Raw genomic sequence first — 20,986 nt, 5'->3', positions numbered from 1 at the left:
GTTGGTTTGAGTTCTCTTCATTTATCGGGTTTTACTGTGCTCAAATTGATTCGTTTACTCAAAACGATTAAGTTCGCAGTACTCATTAGGATTAGTTTTTGAACTTAAATGGTTTGTTGCAATCGGTTTGAGTTGCCTTAACTTATTGGGTTTTACAGTGTAGAGTTCAGTGTAGAATCAGCAGTTTTTAAACGCTGTGCTCAGATCTTTATTCAATACGAGACACCAGAAATTGTAACTATTTAAAAAACGTAAAGAATTACGAGCCTTCAACTCTCCCTTGGCAGACGTTTAATATTAAACTGGCTCATAAATCATAACCATTTCACACAAGAGGCCTGTCGACAGTACAAAAAAAGATACAAGAAATAAACAATAAGCATGAATATGAATGTACAGCATGATTCAAGTGATCTCATACAGTGACCTCTGCCTGATTAAACACCCCAGAGGGGGAAACAAGAGACTCCTTCACAGATATTAGACATTCAGAAATCCAATGGGGTGTTTTCAGTTCATGATATAATCGATCGATGCAACTTCCTGTATAAAAATAAATAAAATATTTACAAATAAAACAAAACAAACAGAACGTTGACTGATACCCTGACGCGTTTGTGTTTTCAGTGACCCAGTGTATGTAATATGGCGGCGTTCTCGCTGTTCGCTCGCAGTAGCATGACGGCCACGAAGATGCACTACATTCTGAACTGCACTGAAATGCAACCTGTGCAAAAATCACTAACAACAATTATTCCCAGCACCTTTCTAAAACCTACACATACCACTGAGAGTTTGAACAGCAAAATAAAAGGTTTGTAATGAAATAAATAACAGGCCTGTGGAAAAAATTAACAGTAGGATTTTGTGAGTACACACTCCTCATCCAGTTACTCGTCCGTATGAAAGATGCACCCGCTGAAGCACTGGTCTGAGAGCAGTCTTTAGAGTCCCGGGCTCACACGACATACTGACTGGAGCTGTAGTTTGCTGTGTAGGCCTGTCGGCTGTACTGAAAGTGGTCGGTGAGCACTGTGCTCCGGCCGTGCTGAAAGTCTGAGCTGTGTGTGAAGGCTCCGGTGCCGTTGGACTGCGGCTTGTCGAATGACACCACATCCTGTGCTGAAACAGGCAGCAGTCCCTTTTTGGCCTCCTGGTTGGAGTCGTATTTCGCCTAGTGAGGAAAGCAATTAGAAATCATTGGTGTTCGCATTTTTCACTGCACAACATGCACCTCGTAAAGCCTGAACTATACTTCTGCGTCGAGTGATCGCTCTGATAATAACATTTCTGAAACACTAGCAAGCAGTGAGGTTTCTCTGTTCCACTGTGTTGAGTTTAGCTTATTTGTGTACAGGGGCAATGCACACTAATGAACATTACTGTAAACTGTGCCAGAATTAGCCAGCAATGGCAATTTTTCATTTGTAGATTCCTGACAGAATGCTTAAAAGTCAACACCTACTTCTAGTTGATCATTTGGTATCAGAAGTGGCTTAAGGCAAAGGCCTCTAGATTACGCTTATTTTACCAAAGTAAAACATAATCAAGCCTTGATTTTTAATGATTTAATTTGTACAGTAAGGTCTGACTTTGCTTAGACAAAAGTCTTGTCATTTAACAGAAAAAATGTCCAGTATAGAAAATAATGTCATGCTGCAGTGGAAACGCTTGGAGGACTGCATCCATACATCTCTGCGATGACTCAAATCACTTATTAATAGTCATCTGGAATGGCGAAGAAAGCATTCCTGCAGGACTCCCAGAGTTCATCAAGATACTTTGGATTCATCTTCAATGCCTCCTCCTCCATCTTACCCTAGACATGCTCAATAATGTTCATATCTGGTGTCTAGGCTGGACAATCCTGGAGCACCTTGACTTTCTTTGCTTTCAGGATCTTTGAGGTGGAAGTATTGCCCTCTCCTGTGGTTTGTAATGTAATGGGCAGGACACCTCAGGCTGTCTTGATACCTCAGGCTGTTGGCTGCAGATCTCTCGCACGCACCCATACTAAATGTAACCCCAAACCATGATTTTTTCCTTTACCAAACTTGACTAATTTATAGGAGAATCTTGAGTCCATGCAGGTTCCAACAGGTCTTCTGAGGTATTTGTGATGATTGGGATACAGATGATTCATTGGCAATATTGATCTTCTGCCACTTCTCCAAATGATCAACTAGAAGTCAAGTTATTATTTGTTGCACTTACAACTGGGAATCAACGACAAGACTTTTGTCAGGTAGTGTATTTTAAGTAATGCTGGAAATGAGTGCAATACTATTGTAGAAGTAGCTCAAAATAAGGCTGAGCGAAACAGGGAAAATATGTGACATGCGATGTTGTTATTTTCTTGTGATATAACTTGCAAAACACTTATCATATACAATTTTAAAAATATATATATGTAATGATCACACTAAAATAAACAGGTAACATATTTTTCTGAGCTAAATACATCTAAAAAAATACATCTGGATGAAAACATTTAGACTTCAAAATTACTGAAAACCTCAGCGTAAATTCGGACTGAATACACATGACTTGATGCTGAGGTACAATTTGGCCTTAAACAACTTTTTTTGTTTTAGTGTTTGACTTTATTATTTCTACTTTTTTTTCTCATATCGCTATGAGAATAGGTGCTGCTTTAACATTCACAGCTTATCTGCATTTACGATTTATAGTTATTTGAAGTCTTTTAGAGCTTCCTTTTGCATAAAATAACCAAAGGCCGTCATGTTTTCATACATGATTATATTCGTTTTTGACAGCACCAATGATTTAAATTCAAAAGAGTTAAAAAAATTCTAAATTTGGTAAAATTGTAAAGCAGAAAAGCATTTGTTATTGTGACAATAACATTTGCCATTTTCTAAAAAAGCAAAAATAAAAAAAATAATAAAATAAATAAATTATATAAACAAACCTTAATAGAATTAAAAATGAAATGAAAATAAAATTGGCTCCTTAGACCTCCCCAACTCAAATGTCATGCTTTAATGTGCAGCATAGTCAGAATTGCATTGCAATTCAGTTGATTTTAATTCTTAACAATTGTTATGCTATCAGCAAACACCAAAACTTCCACCCCCAGATGCACCAGAAGGAAATATGTAAACTATTTTATTTTAAATCCATTTGTAATTTATTTAATAAAAAAAGTTGAATTTCTTGCCAAACGTCAAGAACAATATGTTTAGAGCATCCAGATATAGTGGATTAAATGGGTTAAGATTTTATACAAGTCTATTCTTAATAAATCCAGTAAATTCAGAGAAACAAGAAAAATCACTGCGTATGGACCATACACAGAACAATTGAATAAAATGTATTCGAGTAATTCTGGACTCTTATTTGTGTTGGAATTATAAATTACCTTATTATAGAGGAAGACGCCTAGTATTGCTGTCATCATGCCGATAATGTTGGAGGTGTTGACGGGGTTCCTGAGCATCAGTAAGGATATACTGATGACCATGATCCTCTTTGTTGCGTTGGCTACAGCGTAACTGAGTGGGCTGACCAAGTTCAGCACACTGAATGCGATCATGTTTTGAGCAAAATTGCAGAAACCACTGATGAGGAGCAGCATGAGAGTTCCTGTCCAGCTGGAAACCTCCGACTGCACAAGAAAAGTCAAAACAAGGATTGTGGGTGTGACAGTCACACAAGTCATTACAGTCATTAGTCACACAAGTCATTACAGTCATTAGTCACCCAAGTTTGAACTTCATCAAATCTGTTTTAAACAGTCCCCAGGCATATTTCACTAACCTCACAAATGCCAAAGACGTAAAAATGTTTGAGGCTGTAAGATTTTTAAAATGGATTTTTCTTGTGCTCACTAAGTTACATTGCAGTTTATTTCAATCTGAAATACTTATTTTGATTTTTTAAAAATAGTAATGTATTAAAGTCATGGCAAAACTGGATTTTGTATCATGAGGCGGTGATTTTTTTTCTTCTAATTCTAAGGAAACCACAACACTTTGGGAAACTTTTATAAAAATCTAAAATATTTGTGAAACATTTCATTTTAAATGTAGATTTTTGCTTAATTAACGAAGAACTCTACATTTGTTACAGCATTTATTCACACTTTTTAACTTTAGGAATAAATAAAACTGTTACATTATGAATTTGATTAATATCAACAGACCCATCGTTTGATTTTAATAATTAGTAAATTAGTGAATACCTGCCAACCCTCCCGTTTTCTCCTTGCTATCATCCCGTAAAGATATTTCTCCAGTATTTTCAATCTCTCTATGAAGGTTGGCAATAAACAATAAAGAGCTGATCCTCCCTATATGTAACCCATACCACCGAACCACCAGCGGACGCCCATTGCTCTTAAACTTGAGTCTGTTCTGTGCTTTAACCGTACTGTCGATAACCGTACTGTCGAATTAGTTCACACACTCAACAGTCAGCGCTGTTCACTGAGCAGTAATAAGGAGACTGAATTCATTGTACAGATAAATAAATACAAACAACAACACTGATGAAAAGTCATGTGTTGTTTCAGTTTGATCAATGATAAACATCCTAAAATTCCTCTAGAAGACACCTTTGTAATATCATATCTCTAATATCATATTAAACTATACAGTCTATTAAAATATGTTTTTATTTCAAAATATTCAATTCACAAATAGGGATGGGTATCGTTAGGGTTTTAATGGTATTACTACTTTTATCAATACCACTTATGCCTAGCTCAGACTGCATGATTTTCGCCCCGAGTTTGACTCGCCGACAGGTTTTGAGAAATCGCCGACAAATGCCTGAAATCACAGGCAAATCGGTGCACTTTTGAAAGATGCTTTCACTTAGCCAGATTGCTTGCGATGTTTATTCAGCAATGATTCTCCAGTACCGATAGCAGAACCGTTAACGTCAGAGCTAAGGGTGTAACGATTTCGATTTTTAATCGAAATCGATCGAAATTTATGCTTAACTTCGATTATCGAATCAAAAAATAGAATCGTCGATGCTGCCACGCCCCCATGTCACGTTAGCTTGGCTTGCCAAGCGGGAAAAAAAACAGGCTTGTTGAAGTGCTTGTTAAACTGCAGACGCAGGATACCCGTCGACAGAGCTTAAACCCTCTCCTCTTTCAATGAAGTCGCCTGTGTGGAAGTATTTTGGATTTCCAGTGAGTTATGTTGACAACGTTCGTGTTGTCGACAAAAAAAAACACAGTTCTGCAAGCTCTGCTATGTACGTCTTACGTACGGTTCGTCCGATAGACAACACCGGCATCTTGATCCTCCGCCCGCCCCCGTTGCAAATCCGCTCGCGAAAAGTACACACTCAGGCCCTGTTTATACTGTCTTTGTTTTTAAATGGCATTTTAGAACGACAACGATTTGACATCCACAGTGGCGTGTAGCATTTCTGAGCAGCCCTTCTTCCTCTCTACCTCTGAAAATGCACATCACGTGACCACACAGACACAGACGCACTCACAGCCATGCGCTCGAGACAGCAGGTCCAGGCAGTCAGAGGACTGCTTCAATCTTTCACTCACTTGTACTTAGTCATTTTAGCGCACACCTCAGATACTGTTGGCTGGTTCCTGTTGGTTGTGCGTCTTTTTTACCGTCGCCATTATAACGACACAGATCACTGCCTATTCACGAGTCCCGCAGAAAAAAGTGATTGACAGGTGGTAATTATGTGTGTATCTTGCCTTTATTCATTTACTGTATGATTTGTTTATGGGTAAAACAAAGACCATGCAGGTCAGGTAGTTTAAACAGTAGGCTACAAATAATTAAATGGTCATTAATTAATTAATTATTCATAATCGAGAATCGAATCGTGCCTTTAGAATCGAAAATGTAATCGAATCGAGGATTTGGAGGATCGTGACACCCTTAGTCAGAGCCTATCGATACTTCTGTCTTTTATAATGTAGCAATGATACCGATAAAGTACAGAGTTTCAATACCTATCTCTAGTCACAAATAGGTTTCTTCCCTTTCCTCTCACACAGAACTTCCAAGACAGTGGAAAGAGGCTATGGAAGTTGCTAAATTAACAGATTTATATGATATCATTCATTAATGGCGACTAATAAATAACACACAATAATGACATGTTATGGTTTATCCAAGTCGTTATTATAATTATACTAATAATTCAATTCAATTCAGCTTTATTTGTATATCGCTTTTACAATGTATATTGTGTCAAAGCACGCAGCTTCACATAAATGGTCATAGTAACTGGATCAGGGTAGTTCAGTTTAGTTTAGCTCAATTCAGTGTGGTTTAAAGTCATTACTGAGAGTCCAAGCACTGAAGAGCAAATCCATCGATGTGTAGCTCTACAGATCCTGAACCATGCAAACCAGTGGCAATAGTAAAGTATATAATTCAACTCCTTTATGACTGCGTAGAAAACTATCAAATATGCTGTCAAATTTTGTGTAAACGGAAACTTCAACTCACAGAAGGATAGAAGGATTAGAAAGTTAAATGTAAATAATATTAGTCAATAATAACCACAAAACAAACATTTCTGCAGATTCACCCATAAGTAGCATTCAATTTAACAAAATAAGAAACATACCAGGTCTCCATCCATCAGGAAGCTAGAAAGGTCCACTAAAATCCATGTGGGCAGCATAAACAAAAGTGCGTTGAAGCCGAGGATGTTCAATAAATGGAGGTGGTGAATCCTTGTGTCACGCAAGACCTAAAACAACCACAAATATTAAATTCACACAGGATGTCAATGCAGATTTTTCTTAAATAGAAATCATCAGATATGAACCTTTTTGGAAAAGATGTTCTGTAAAGAGAAGCAGAGTGTTGCTGCCAGAGCGCTGATCAATCCAGACATGTCGAAGGACAGTTCGGTGACCGTGGCCAACAGGACTCCGCCGATGATGGGGATAAGAGACACGTAAACCTGGTCAAATGAAAGCCAACCTTATCAAACACCAAAACACACAACCCAGTCTTCAAAATGACATGACTAGATAGGGGCGTAAGATATTTTTATTTAAAATAAAGGTCTTTATTAATTTAATAATTAATTTAATAATTAATTTAATGGCTTTATTAATACTTAATAAAGTATTAAAATACATTTCAGTAGTTGAGTACTTTCCCCCTGTGTCATTTCATTGTTATTACACATTCATTTTTCAGACTTTTTTAGTTTGTTTTATTTTTATGTTTGTATTTGGGTTTTTACCGAAATCTGGTTCAATTCCATGTCAACAGCTCTTTTATAAATATTATTCCCAGGAAAAAAAACATTCATGTGTTCAATACTTATTGTGTAAGAATTGTGTAGTTATTAGTATTAAAAAAATAATAATAAAAAATCCACATCAATATCACACACCCCTACTAAGAATCAATCAGTGACTAATTAAACCATTACAGCAGCATCAACTACATGAGTGTGTGTGTTTAGATGCAGACAGACCTTTGTGGTTTGCTTCTCTTTCATGATGATCCGAGACAGCAGCACCACCCAGATGGGCATGGTGGCCTTTACTAGGATGGAGAGAAGGAAGAGAAGACACGCTTTTACTCATCTAATCACATCAGTCATTAGTCTCATCACATGTTCTTCAGCAAAGTCCTTGTGAGCGCACCTGATGTTTGAAACATCTCAGCTGCAGTCGAGTCCGGACAAACCACACTCACATGCTCCCTGCTGATTCCTGCACTAATACTGCTTCATATTTAAAACACACAGCTGTTTACAGCCATCTACAGCTCAACAAACTCAGATGCAAGGAGGATTTGTTGTAGTTCATCTGACACTCTTAAAAAAAAAAACAAAAAAAAAATTTTTTTTTTCTTTAACAGTACTTGCAATGTCTAAGCATGGGCCAGGATAAGATTCTGACAATATGATAACCTTGAATAAAATGATCACTGTTTTATAGTTGCTCTAAAATAAGTTAATTTTAAATTAATATTCTGGAACAGTAAACATGTCAGGCTAATAAATAAAACAAAAATACTGAGCATGTTTACATAGACAGACACCAATAATCTGATTAAGACAATACTCTGATTAAGAGTTTATCATGTAAACAGAGATTTTTGATTACCTCAATCTGACTAATGTCATAATCGAACTAAGAGAAATCGAATTAAGATGTGGAGTATGCCAATTTTAGTTGCATTATTTAAGTGCAGTACAGACATGTAAACACCTTAATCATAGGCGGAGGGTGAAAAAACTCCAGGGTAAGGCTATTATGTGCTGCCCTTTAATGCGTTGAAAAAGATTTGTGACTGACAAAGACGATGTTTTAACAAAAGCACTGCCCATCAACAAACGTCTATTATATTTAACACGCACATGAAAATATTTTATTAAACTAACGCACTGATCTACACTACTGGTCAAAAGTTTGGGGTCAGTTTATTTCAGTTTATTTAATTAATAATTTTATTTAAAATTTTTATTAATTATTAATATTAGAGTGATTTCTGAAGTTGGAGTGATGAAGCTGAAAATTAATCCTTAAAATGACTGGTATAAATTATTCCATTAAATTATAAACAGTTATTTTATAGTGCAATAACATTTCACAACTTTACAATGTGTAATGTATTGTTGATGAAATAAATGCAGCCTTGGTGAGAAGGAGAAGCTTAATTCAAAACATTTAAAAATCTTAGTGACCCCAAACTATGGACTGGTAATGTATATAATAATAATAATAATAATAATAATAATAATAATAATAATATAATAAATTGTATGTATATATTATATTATATTATATTATATTATATTATATTATATTATATTATATTATATTATATTATATTTGTAGCCTTCAAAATCTTCCTTTTAGACCCGGCATTATAATTGTTGATGTTGTCTTTGTTGTTAAATTGCAAAAATGTGTCAAGAATACGAAATCACTCTCTTTTCACAAGGCCAATCGAAAACTGAACTTGTTCATCAGCAATAAATATTTGACCTTGAAATGTCATATTTGAAATGTAAAACTCTAAACGACTGCCTAAACAAGATTACAACACTATACGTTAAAATGAAACTACCAATTTAATTTAATGCTGAAAACTAGTTAAACCAGAATAATGCATTATTATACCCCTCTCGTAATACTCATTTGTCTTTTTAATACTTATGTTCTTGACTAGCAAACCAGAATAGTTCGCTGACCAATAGTTTGCTGATTTCGTTTTCATGCTGCTGCGAACTCCAGTGATAAACAGCCCTCATCAGTGCAAAGTGCGGAGTTGGATAGTTTCATTTTTGTGTGGAGGGGAACTTTTAATTTGACTGACAAACTTACAATAACTTAAGTGTTCTGTTAATCATCAACATTAAATTACATTCATATTCCGCCTTAAACCCATGTTACATGTTTTCAATGCAGTTTTTTTTTCTTTGCTGCTATCTCCGTGGTCTGGCCAAGGGGAGGCTAAGCCTTACCTAGCCTTACACACGCTCCGCCTATGACCTTAATTTAACTATTACCGTCGTGTAGGATATTTTTTTTTTAGTCTATACACACACGATGCATAGAGTGTTTTTTCCCATACGTCGTCCCGCATCAAATTCCATTAAAACAACACTCTTCCAGTAGCTCATACTCGCATCAAATATCTTGTTTGTCAAGGGGGCATGAATGAAATGTTTCTGAATGAAAGTTAAAGTACCAAAAAATCCGACAAATTAAAAATTAAAGAGCTCAAATTACTTGAATCTCTGGAGGAAATGTGAATAGCGTGTTGACACAATGATGTTAATCAAATTATGCTGATAACATGTAATATAGGATCATAAAAGGAACATTCAAAAAGCAGCTCATGTAAACACCTTAATCATATTATTGTCTTATTCAGATTAAGGCAAATAATTCAAATGTTGATGTCCATGTAAACGTCAGTCACTGATCTTTATTAGTTCTAAAACACACTGATATCTTTTAAAGAAAGAAGACATCTTAGGAAATCTTTCTTTTCTTTGGATATAAGTGAGCCACAACACTGTTCAGGTCAATAGCATGCTTGGATGTTGGTGTATGAGCAATTTGTTTCACAAATGTTTGCTGAATCATGGGCTGACCAGTAGCTTTTGATGTGGATGCTTCTTTGCTGCATGTTTTCATGAATAATAAATTTATCAATGATTCATTTACACCAATCTAAGACTTTATATGTATGATTAAATACTGATTACAGAGACAAAAAGGGTCTTACTTAGGACTGCACAATATATCGTTTCAGCATTGTCATCGCAATGTTTGCATTCGCAATAGATACATCGCAAAGATATGCAATGTTGAGTCTGAAATACAGTTGACCAGGAGCTACAGAATTGTATTTGATCACTGTATTTCTATGGAATTTATATGATTTATGCAAAACAAAATATTTTTCTTAGATCTTTTGCCTTGTTTCTAGTCCAATTTCATAGCAAAAAAACGATTATTTCACTTACCCGTCCGGCAGATAAGTTTGTTTTCACCTATTTCTTCTAATCGTGAAGACTAAACAATATTTTACTTGCTCTAAGAATATTTTGATATTTGGACTAGAAACAAGACAAAACAAAGTAAGCAATAGGTTTTTTTGCATTGTGATTATTTAATCTCTGTACATAAATACTGTTAGTCTCCACAGAAAACCATCAAATAGAGCTATTCAAATCATTATGTGAAACTGTATTTATATTGCAGAAAAATAAAATATCGCAATATCACATTTTTCCAATATCGTGCAGCCCTAATGTGGATGCTCCTTTGTTGCATGCAAATCGCATGACAAATCTAAGACTTTAAATGAGTGATTAAATACTGCTCACAAAGACAAAAATGGTCAACACTTAACAGTAATTAGCATACAATCTAATTAGGTATATTTTTTATTCTGTTAGCGACCACTTATGCAACCTTATACTAATGCAATAAAAGAGCTGTAATAAAAAATATGTTGATAAACGGAAAGTAAATAAAAAAAAATGGCAAAAATAAAAAATACAAATCCCTGACTTGAAATGTCTGGAATAAACCTTTTAAAACTCCCTGACCCGTGGGAACCCCGTTAAATGTTTTTCCAATAAAAGGCTGACTAGTCTAAACAACTAAATGGAAGCAAAGCAGATAAGTTCTTACATTTTTAAAGAATTATCTACAACACAGAAGCAACAGCACATCATACTTCCTGCTTTCTGGTAACTAAAACATCCAATTATTATTTATAAATCCAATTTATTATTCTAAATGCATAAGTTGTTTGGATACTGTAAATTTTAGAGCAAAAAAAATTAAAAATCCCTTACTTAACATCTGTAGACATTCAAATATAAATATAAACTACATTTCTCGCTTTCATACAAACGCGCGCACCCATTACGGATAACAAATATACTGATGTAAAAATAAAACATACTTATTCAGACTTGTTAGTCATAAAATAGACATTGAAACATAGAAATATCTGATCATACCAAGTTATATTTTAAATTCTTAAAAACGGTGGAACGGTAAAACATAATAAGACCTGTTGGTTTGAAGGACAGTTGCTGAATATCATTTACTAATTAAAATTGTTTTAGCATAAGGTGGTAACATTTCAAGTTCTGAATGCTTTATGATTGAGGTAAAGTTGATTTTATATTCACACATTCGTTCATTTCACTGTCTCTATATCGTTTACCATGCTAATTTGAATATTCAATCAGAATTAGCATGCAAGTATGACTTCAAAACAACATCAACACTATCTAATTGACTATAAACATGGTTGTGCTTTGATATTCATTCGCTGCTAATATGATTTGCAAAGAATACTTTTGTGAAATTATATTATTAAAGACAATGTCTGAGAGCTTTACCTATTTTTTTACTCTATTTAAGAACGCACTTTGCAAGGTTTTTTAAAGTGAAAACCCTTCTTCAACATGATTACCATAATTCATTTGACATGTTTACCTTTTTTAGTTTGTTCCAAATTAACCTGCAGAAAGACAGTTAGTAACATTATAGTAAGTTCTGCTTGCCTTTAAAGTAGTTGCAGGGAGGTTTGAAGAGTTACATTTGTTATTATTATAATAAATAATAATGAGCTGAACTTGTTAAAAAATGAATGGTGCCACATTGGCATATGTATTGGCATATAGCAAAAGATAGGAATGGCCAAGTCACTCTTAAATATTAATAATACGAAGTCAAAGCTTTTTTTCTGATTGTTTGTAGATTTTAAGTCATTGTATACTGCTGCGCCCTGTTGTTGTCCATTTAGCAGATTTTACAGCAGGAACTGATAATCATAGAGTTTCCCCAAACTAGACTAATCTGTATTACAGAGCTGCAGCCACGCAGGTGGATGATGTGGCAGTATGTATTAAGAGTACGGAAGTGACGTAGTTTAGAATTAAAACAAAGTGTAGTGTTATTAAAGCGTGGACGTACAGCAATGACGAGTCAATAAATGCTCATAACGATTATTTTCTTCGTGTTTGGGTGAAATGTACGTTTAAATTGGCCGCTTGAATCACAGCTGTGGCTAAAGGTTAATTAGTGACAGACAGCGCACTACAGCAACAACATTCAATCATTTAAACCGAAGACTTGTTTACGTGGGAAACACTTAGCAGAGTCCTGCTGAACAAAACAATTCGGTGAAGCGGAGTAAAGACGTTACACTTTCATTGAGTTTAACGTTAAATAACAAGGCCCGTTAACAAAGCAGATATGACTATCCCAAAGCAGTCGTGACTTACCGGTGTGCGCGTACGACACCGGAACCTTCCATATGCTGAAATGGGCCGAGACGGAGGCGAAATATTTCCCGAAGGCGAGCGGCAAGATGTACCAGCGGTAGTAGCGGGCCGGTAACTCCGTTCTCGGGACGCCCCAGGCTCGTAGCAGCGGCGGGAGAAACACGATGATGGAGACGATATGGAAAAGCGACACTGTGACCGGATAAGGGAAGCTGTTGAGGATGATTTTATTGATCACGTTGCCGCCCGAGCTGACCGTATACCAGCACAAGCACAACACCGCGATCCGCATTCCCTCCCGTACGGGTGGGCGCTGCTCCGTCGCAGCCATCTTTCAGCCCGAACCGCGACGCTACGAGCCGCACTGGAGGAATCGCTAGTGGATGCGTCACGTGACTCTCTGAAGACACGCCCCCATGAACATCCACCAAGTTAACCATAGACTGTGTAACACACACACATTTTTATATATACACATTCATATACATACATATATACATACATATATATATATATATATATATATATATATATATATATATATATATATATATATATATATATATATATATGTGTGTGTGTGTGTGTGTGTGTGTGTGTGTATGTGTGTGTGTGTGTGTGTGCGTGTATATCATTCATTCATTTTCTTGTCGGCTTAGTCCCTTTATTAATCTGGGGTCCCCACAGCAGAATGAACCACCAACTTATCCAGCACATGTTTACATCGCGGATGCCCTTCCAGCCATAACCCATCTCTGGGAAACATCCACAAACACTCCAACACTCATTCACAAACACTCATACACTACTACAGACAATTTAGCCTACCCAATTCACTTACCGCATGTGTTTGGACTGTGGGCATAACCGGAGCACCCGCAGTAAAACCACGTGAACGCAGGGAGAACATGCAAACTCCACAGAAATGCCAACTGAGCCAAGGATCGAACCAGCGACCCAGCAACTTTATGTTCATTTTTCACCATAGGTGCCCTTTAAGATTAATTATTTTGGGATTTATCGTCGAATATTTTTTTTGTTCCTTTACTAGGTACATCATCGGTGCTACAGGCTGCAGTGAGGACACACTCGAAATTTGGGCTGGATTATGATGCTACACAACACAATTTTGGCCTCCAAATTGATGACAGAATCCAAAAGATGTAAGCAGCCATGCCTGTGACATCTTTGCTTCACTTTTTTAGATTCGAAGGAAGTGGAAACCGGACATCTATAAATTTAATCTATTTTATTGCATTTTTAACTATTTTTGTATAAAATACACTGCATGGTGTTTAATTTTACATGCAACTGTATTGCATTACAATTGTATTTAACAAATTATTGAAAAAAAAAACTACAATCCTAAAATTATTTGGTTTGCTTATAAGGCAAAATGTTGTCAAGAGACATTGAGGAACTGTAGTTTCCATCTAGTCCTTTTGTCTTCCATATTGTGAGACCACAATAATTCAGTAGCATGGTGTAGGGCCTCCTTTTGCGGCCAATGCAGCATCATTTCATCTTGGGTATGACAGATACAAGTCCTACACAGCAGCCAGAGATATTTTGATTGAACTTTTCTTGCAGAATAGTAGCCAGGTCACTACATGATGCTGGTGGAGGAAAATGTTTCCTCACTTGCTCCTCCAAAACACCCCAAAGTGGCTGAATAATATTTATATCTGGTGATTGTGCAGGCCATGGGAGATGTTTAACTTAGTTTTCATGTTCATCAAACTATTCTGTCACCAGTCTTGCTGTGTGTATAAGTGCATTATCATCCTAATACACTGCACCACCTTCAGGATACAATGTTTGAATCATTAGGTGCACATGGTCCTTCATGGTCCTCGGCAGTGACGCGCCCACCTAGCTTAAGTATTGTGCCTTCAATGCCATGATATTGAGCCCAAACCAGGCGCGTAGCCGGGTGGGATTCGGGTGGTTCAAAAGAACCCCCCACACCCACTGACAAAGGTCCAGAATTTTGCCACTATATTCTTATTTGACCTATTTTGACTGCTATATCATCATAAATTATGGAAATAACCCGCCAAAGGTTTTAAGAAAACGCACATTATGACATAAGTGGTTAACTTCCACTATTGACAGACTTGTTTAAAAAAAAAAACATTTTACAAGAAGCCTAACTTTTATTCTAAACCTTGAACCTTATTCTTGAGAGAAAAATAAAATGACCAATGAAAAGGTCCGAAGCACCAAAAGCAGCCTATTGAAGTTAATTTTAATACTAATTATGCTGTGTATAAAAATCCAAAATCAAACAAAACGTTTTCAGGGGTAGCTTAAAAAAATGTGTCGATGTTGTTTGTGTAAGGGATTCATCAGAATAAACATCAAAATCGGTCTAAGGCACTCTAAAATGTGGAAAAATTTATAAAAAGCCTTTATTGACATGGCTGTTCCTTAAAACTGCAGCTACATCAGGTTACACTGATGAAGTCAAGTGTTATCAAAACGTGTAGGCGCAGTTTTAAGAAATAGCCGTGTCAGTAAAGGCTTTTTAATATTTTTAAACATTTTTCAAGACTGACTTTTGCTGTTTATACTAATTAGGCAGTTGATGTTAGATATATTTTCAAGAGAGGCTAGAAGAAAATCGTGAAGCTCTTTTTTATATTTGTTTATTATAAATCTTTAGGAAATATTTTTGGTACATCAAAAATGGAGGCTACAACAAGCTAATCCAGCAAAAATGGTGCTTAAAATGTCACTTAAACATCATAATTAAATAGAAAATGAGGTGAATAACTGCAAAAAAGTCCACATCTTGAGAAAAAAAGAGCCACCCCTTTCACCAGGCTGGCTACGAGCCTAAAACCATCACTGATCCACCCCCATGCTTCACTCTCAGCATGCAACAGTCTGGGTGGAATGTTTCTTTGGGGCTTCTCCACACCGTAACTCTCCCGGATGTGGAAAACACAGTGAAGGTTGAATCACTAGAGAACAATACTAGTTTCATGTTACAAGTAACTTCATACATTCATTCATTTTCTTGTCAGCTTAGTCCCTTTATTAATCCGGGGTCGCCACAGCAGAATGAACCGCCAACTTATCCAGCATGTTTTTACGCAGCAGATGCCCTTCCAGCCGCAACCCATCTCTGAGAAACATTCACACACACACACTCATACACTACAGACAATTAAGCCTGCCAAATTCACCTGTACCGCATGTCTTTGGACTGTGGGGGAAACCGGAGCAACCGGAAAAACCCATGCAAAGGCAGGGAGAACATGCCATCTCCACACAGAAACGCCAACTGAGCTGAGGATCGAACCACTATCCCAGCAACCTTCTTGCTGTGAGGCGACAGTACTACCAACTGCGCCACTGATTCGCCAACAAGTAACTTATATCCATAAAATAATTGACATCATGCATGCAAGACGTATTATGTCATTGTACACTGGTAAAACTCAGAACAGTGGTCTTATATTGTATATACTAACTATGTTGGGGCCATGAAGAATTTGAGAAACATGTCCTTGAAGATTTAGAGTCTGTAATGTTGACATAAGGCAAGATTTGAAGTTTATTCCCGTCCCCATATGGATCCAGGGTTATAGACTGAGTCCATTCATACCAGTTGTTTCGGTTGTCAAAACATCCGTTCACACCATGCCATCGCTGACTCCTTACCCTGGTGAGATCTCGCTTGGTGACCTCTCGACTGACACCTGGAAGGTCCATCACATGGAAACCCGGAATAAATGTTTTTCTGCACTCCTTGGGGATATTTTGCTTTTGTGTGAAGTTCTCATCTCTGGAAAAGTCTATCTCTGATCTCTCTAAAGTCGGCAAGCTACTCTCAATCAACTTTGACATCTCTCTCCAGTTTGTCGGTTTAGATGAACAATCATTTTCTTCCAGATGTTCAGTCCCGTGAAAATCACCTCCTATAGATCTCTGACAGTCTTTTGGAGATATCTTGCTTGCTGTGGTTTGGATGTGTCGAGTATGAGGGTCATACGCCGCTTTGGCCTCATGCAGTGTTGTTTTGCTACTGCAATCATCAGGACGACAATCATACCTATCGATGTGATTGTTATGCTGATCCTTCCTCGTTTTATCCTCAGAAGTCTTCATGCTGGTGTCTGTTACTGTGCTGGTTACCATGTCCCGGTTAACATTCGTCATCACAGCAGGTTGGAGTATTTTGAGGAGGTCTAAAGACTGCTGAAGATTTGAACGGGAAGAAGTAATGCAGGTGGATTGTGCTGGTTCCTGAGCCGACAGAACATGCTTTGTGTTGTGATTGTCGGAGATGGAGTATTTCTGCAACGTGTGCTGGTCTCTGATTATGACATTATGGTCATCTTGGCAATGCTGAATGGGCTGAGATGTTCTAAAGCTTGTGAAATGCTGTGAATGCTTGATGGATGAGCAATACAATCTGTTGGCAAGGATGGGTATTTTACTCTTTCTTAAACTGGATGTATGATTCATGGTTTTACCTGATAGAGAATCCAGAGACACTTCATCCTTCTGGCTAATGCTATTCTGGAAAATACTTTGACTGTTATTTTCAGTGCGGGTTTGTGCTGATCCAGTATGTTCAGCAGATGTTGAATTGACTTGATCTGCCAGGCTGGAGAGATTTGGTTCCTTCCTTTCATTTATGCCAACTAGTGTCTGCCAACGTCGCACAAGCTTTTTTAACCGTTTAACAAGATATTTATCGGTGCTCCTTTTTCTCACATCGTTGATCAGCTTTCCAAGTCGGGTTTCCTGCAATAAAACAATTTCACTTTTAAACACGGATTTTCAAGAAGCTTTAAATCATTTGATTAATTTTATTTTACAATATGAGAAAGGGGGCGATGCCGTGGCGCAGTAGGTCGTGCTGTCGCCTCACAGCAAGAAGGTCGCTGGGTCGAGCCTCGGCTCAGTTGGCGTTTCTGTGTGGAGTTTGCATGTTCTCCCTGCGTTCACGTGGGTTTCCTCCGGGTGCTCCGGTTTCCCCCACAGTCCAAAGACATGCGGTACAGAAGAATTGGGTAGGCTAAATTGTCCGTAGTGTATGAGTGTGTGTGTGTGAATGTTTCCCAGAGATGGGTTGCGGCTGGAAGGGCATCTGCTGCGTATTAAGCCGACAAGAAAATGAATAAATTAATATGAGAAAGGTAATGATATCTTTTACAATACAGTTTTTTTTTATAAAGGCAGTTATTCCACAAAATAAATTTAAAAAGTTGAATATTTAAGAAAAGGACTTGATCTTATTTGATTATTCATTCATTTTCTTGTCGGCTTAGTCCCTTTATTAATCCAAAGTCGCCACAGCGGAATGAACCGCCAACTTATTCAGCACATGTTTAACGCAGCGGATGCCCTTCCAGCCGCAACCCATCTCTGGGAAACATCCACACATGCTCATACACTACGAACAATTTCGCCTACCCAATTCACCTGTACCGCATGTCTTTGGACTGTGGGGGAAACCAGAGCACCCGGAGGAAACCCATGCGAACGCAGGGAGAACATGCAAACTCCACACAGAAACGCCAACTGAGCTGAGGCTCGACCCAGTGACCTTCTTGCTGCGAGGCGACAGCACTACCTACTGCGCCACTGCTTCGCCTTATTTGATTATTTTATTTTAATCTTATAGAAATAGTTGGCAAAATATGATTTTAGATGAACAACACATTCCCGAATTTGCATCTCATTTAGGAGTCCGCTACTGTCCATTTCGGTCATGGACACATGCTTTGAGAGCATTTATGAATAAAATATGCAATTTTCCATGAAGTCAACCCGGGGTGTTGAAATATAATTGGCTAAACTGGCAGTGTAATTTTCGGTAGCATTTGCTGCATCATCGTTAGAATTTATTTGTAACATTTTGTAACGGCAGAAATAAATATGCATCCACACATAATTATGGTTGAAAATGTCAACATGGGCGAGGCAGTGGCACAGTAGGTAGTGCTGTCGCCTCACTGCAAAAAGGTCGCTGGGTTGCTGGTTCGAACCTCAGCTCAGTTGGCGTTTCTGTGTGGAGTTTGCATGTTCTCCCTGCCTTCGCGTGGGTTTCCTCCGGGTGCTCTGGTTTACCCCACAGTCCAAAGACATGCGGTTCAGGTGAATTGGGTAGGCTAAATTGCCTGTAGTGTATGAGTGTGTGTGTGAATGTGTGTGTGGATGTTTCCCAGAGATGGGTTGTGGCTGAAAGGGCGTCCGCTGCGTAAAAAACTTGCTGGATAAGTTGGCAGTTCATTCCCCTGTGGTGACCCCGGATTAATAAAGGGACTAAGCCGACAAGAAAATGAATAAATGAAATGAACATTTTTAAAGGTGGCACATTAATTTTAATAGCTGTATGACGTGAGTTTCTCTGAAGTGCTCACTGGTGGTCTGGTGTTTGCTAATTAAAATCTGAAAATTTGTTTTTTTTCTTCGTCTGCTCAACCTAAAATAAATTAATTTAGATTTTTTTATAACCAGACAAGATGGTCACTCTATAAAATACTGGCTTGTGTCAACCCAAACCTGCGGAAGTTTGTGTTAATAACTCCAGCATATTTTAGAGTGGCTGTTTTGTGCTCATCAGAGCAAGCTAATACATGTTTTGTAGGGTTTAGTAACGTTTTTATTTATTTATTATTTCTATAATTGTAATTTATATAATTTTTATTCATCATTTGTTTGTTTCATTTAAAATTGTGCATGTACTATTCAGCCTTTTCCCATATTTGGTAATATAATGCATTTGTGAAGCTGCTGTGCTCCTCCTTTGTGATTTTCCGCCCTATTTAATTCATGTTTTCACACAATATAACAACACATCTTTTTGGACATTAAACTCTGTGCAAACATACCGAGTTAGTATCTTACCTCTAGAGCCTCTTTAGTCATGGGGTAACTTTCCAGACAGCACATCACATCCAACACAGCCACCATGTTCTGTATCTGCTGACAGGTAAAGGTTAAGTTCATGTCACTTCAGACTTTCAGTCTACATCATCTACATTTACTGCTATTTTCCTCTATACACTGAGGTCAGTTTCCGTGTCTTTTTCAGACATGAAAGTTCTCATATATTTTCTCATATGTGCAGCTGGAGCAGTCACACTTTCAGTCATCAGTTGTGGTTTCAAATGCAAATCTGCTTGCACGCTCATTCCTGTAAAAATCTGTGATATAAGGTCTATAAAACTTGCTTTAAAAAATAAATCCCACAACAGATTGAGCAAACCAACAGTCAACATACATGTAAAAATACAATAAAACCAGCCAATCTTTCCTTTTCAATGAAACAACCAATTTGAAATACTGTAGTGAGGAACTTTTGTCCTTTAATTTACCTGAATTAATTAAAGCAATAAAAACAGTCATGCTTACAAATGACAAAACTTTAAGACAAAACTTTCATTAAAAAAAATAACAATCAAGAACACATTTAGCATAAACAACATGCATTTAGAAGGACTTCCCATAGCATTACTCAGCTCTTACTCACATTGTTTTGAGCATCGACGGCCTGCATGAGCTGCTCTTTGAGCTGTTGGACACTTGAAGCTCTTTTCATTGTCAGAAAATGACACTTTTAAAAACGACGTCCACTAATAAATGTACAACAGCATGAGAACACAAACAATATGCAAAGCCCTTTTTAAACCTGCATCGTTGATATGAAACTACTACAGCCAGTCCCGTTTGAGCTCAACTCTCCGTGTCCACATATGAATGCAAATGACTTAAATGGTTTCAGCAGGTGCAAGATGGGCTTTTAAACATGATTTAAAGGAACACTGCACCTTTTTCAAGGCTCTTTTTACAAGTCTCCTAGAGTTGAACATCTGACTTGAAATTTTTTTTTTTTATCCATTCAGCCATTTTCTTGCTCGGGTCACTTTTAGCTTAGCTTAGCATAATGAATTGAATCAGATTAGACCGTTAACATTCACTCCAAGAATTCAATTTTAGTCTCATCAGACCAGAGAATTTAGTTTCTTATGATCCAAGAGTCCTTTAGGTGCCTTTTGGCAAAATCCAGGTAGGGAGTGTCTTCCGTCTGGCCGCTCTACCATACAGGCCTGATTGGTGGACTACTGCACAGATGGTTGCCCTTCTGTAAAGTTCTCCTCTCTCCACAGAAGAACACTGGAGCTCAGACAGAGTGACCATCGGGCTATTGATTAACTCCCTGACTGAGGCCCTTCTCCCTCACACTCAGCTTAGATGGCCAGCCAGCTCTAGGAAGAGT

At 37.4% G+C, this 20,986-nt stretch overlaps 2 protein-coding genes across 5 annotated transcripts; both read right to left on the bottom strand.

Moving 5' to 3' along the window:
• Positions 1 to 274: 274 nt before the first annotated feature.
• On the bottom strand, positions 275 to 13,125 carry slc35e1 (solute carrier family 35 member E1). Of its 3 annotated transcripts, none has more exons than XM_087272097.1 (7): positions 12,025 to 12,394; positions 7,625 to 7,797; positions 7,453 to 7,523; positions 6,790 to 6,927; positions 6,586 to 6,711; positions 3,383 to 3,628; positions 275 to 1,174 (listed from the first exon to the last, which is right to left on the bottom strand). In XM_087272097.1, exons 2-7 carry the CDS (start codon positions 7,638 to 7,640, stop codon positions 959 to 961), a joined length of 813 nt encoding a protein of 270 aa, XP_087128223.1. In that variant the 5' UTR covers positions 7,641 to 7,797; positions 12,025 to 12,394; the 3' UTR covers positions 275 to 958.
• A 972-nt stretch (positions 13,126 to 14,097) lies between these two features.
• LOC141376514 (mediator of RNA polymerase II transcription subunit 26-like) lies at positions 14,098 to 20,458 on the bottom strand. Of its 2 annotated transcripts, none has more exons than XM_087273167.1 (3): positions 20,240 to 20,458; positions 19,615 to 19,689; positions 14,098 to 17,505 (listed from the first exon to the last, which is right to left on the bottom strand). In XM_087273167.1, the coding sequence occupies exons 1-3, from the start codon at positions 20,306 to 20,308 to the stop codon at positions 16,222 to 16,224; spliced, it is 1,428 nt and encodes a 475-aa protein (XP_087129293.1). In that variant the 5' UTR covers positions 20,309 to 20,458; the 3' UTR covers positions 14,098 to 16,221. The 2 variants fall into 2 exon arrangements, with proteins under 2 accessions (XP_087129293.1, XP_087129292.1); XM_087273166.1 differs by having other exon boundaries at positions 19,615 to 19,692; positions 20,240 to 20,452.
• Between the last annotated feature and the right edge of the window lie 528 nt (positions 20,459 to 20,986).

This window comes from Danio rerio, chromosome 11, assembly GCF_052040795.2.
Source record: "Danio rerio strain M-AB ecotype USA chromosome 11, GRCz13ab, whole genome shotgun sequence".
NCBI classification, from domain to species: domain Eukaryota; kingdom Metazoa; phylum Chordata; class Actinopteri; order Cypriniformes; family Danionidae; genus Danio; species Danio rerio.
This window is presented reverse-complemented; position numbering and strand designations above follow the sequence as displayed.

What these genes read in the sequence shown, in the direction of transcription:
- slc35e1 (XM_087272097.1), bottom strand. An exon ending in AAGAGAAGCAAACCACAAAG is followed by an intron (nt 6,928 to 7,452) that starts GTCTGTCTGCAT and finishes TCATTTGACCAG; the next exon opens with GTTTACGTGTCTCTTATCCC. An exon ending in AGAACATCTTTTCCAAAAAG is followed by an intron (nt 6,712 to 6,789) that starts GTTCATATCTGA and finishes TGGTTGTTTTAG; the next exon opens with GTCTTGCGTGACACAAGGAT.
- LOC141376514 (XM_087273166.1), bottom strand. Translation starts at nt 20,308, where the DNA reads ATGAAAAGAGCTTCAAGTGTCCAACAGCTCAAAGAGCAGCTCATGCAG. An exon ending in CCGTCGATGCTCAAAACAAT is followed by an intron (nt 19,693 to 20,239) that starts GTGAGTAAGAGC and finishes TTTACCTGTCAG; the next exon opens with CAGATACAGAACATGGTGGC. An exon ending in TGACTAAAGAGGCTCTAGAG is followed by an intron (nt 17,506 to 19,614) that starts GTAAGATACTAA and finishes GTTTTATTGCAG; the next exon opens with GAAACCCGACTTGGAAAGCT.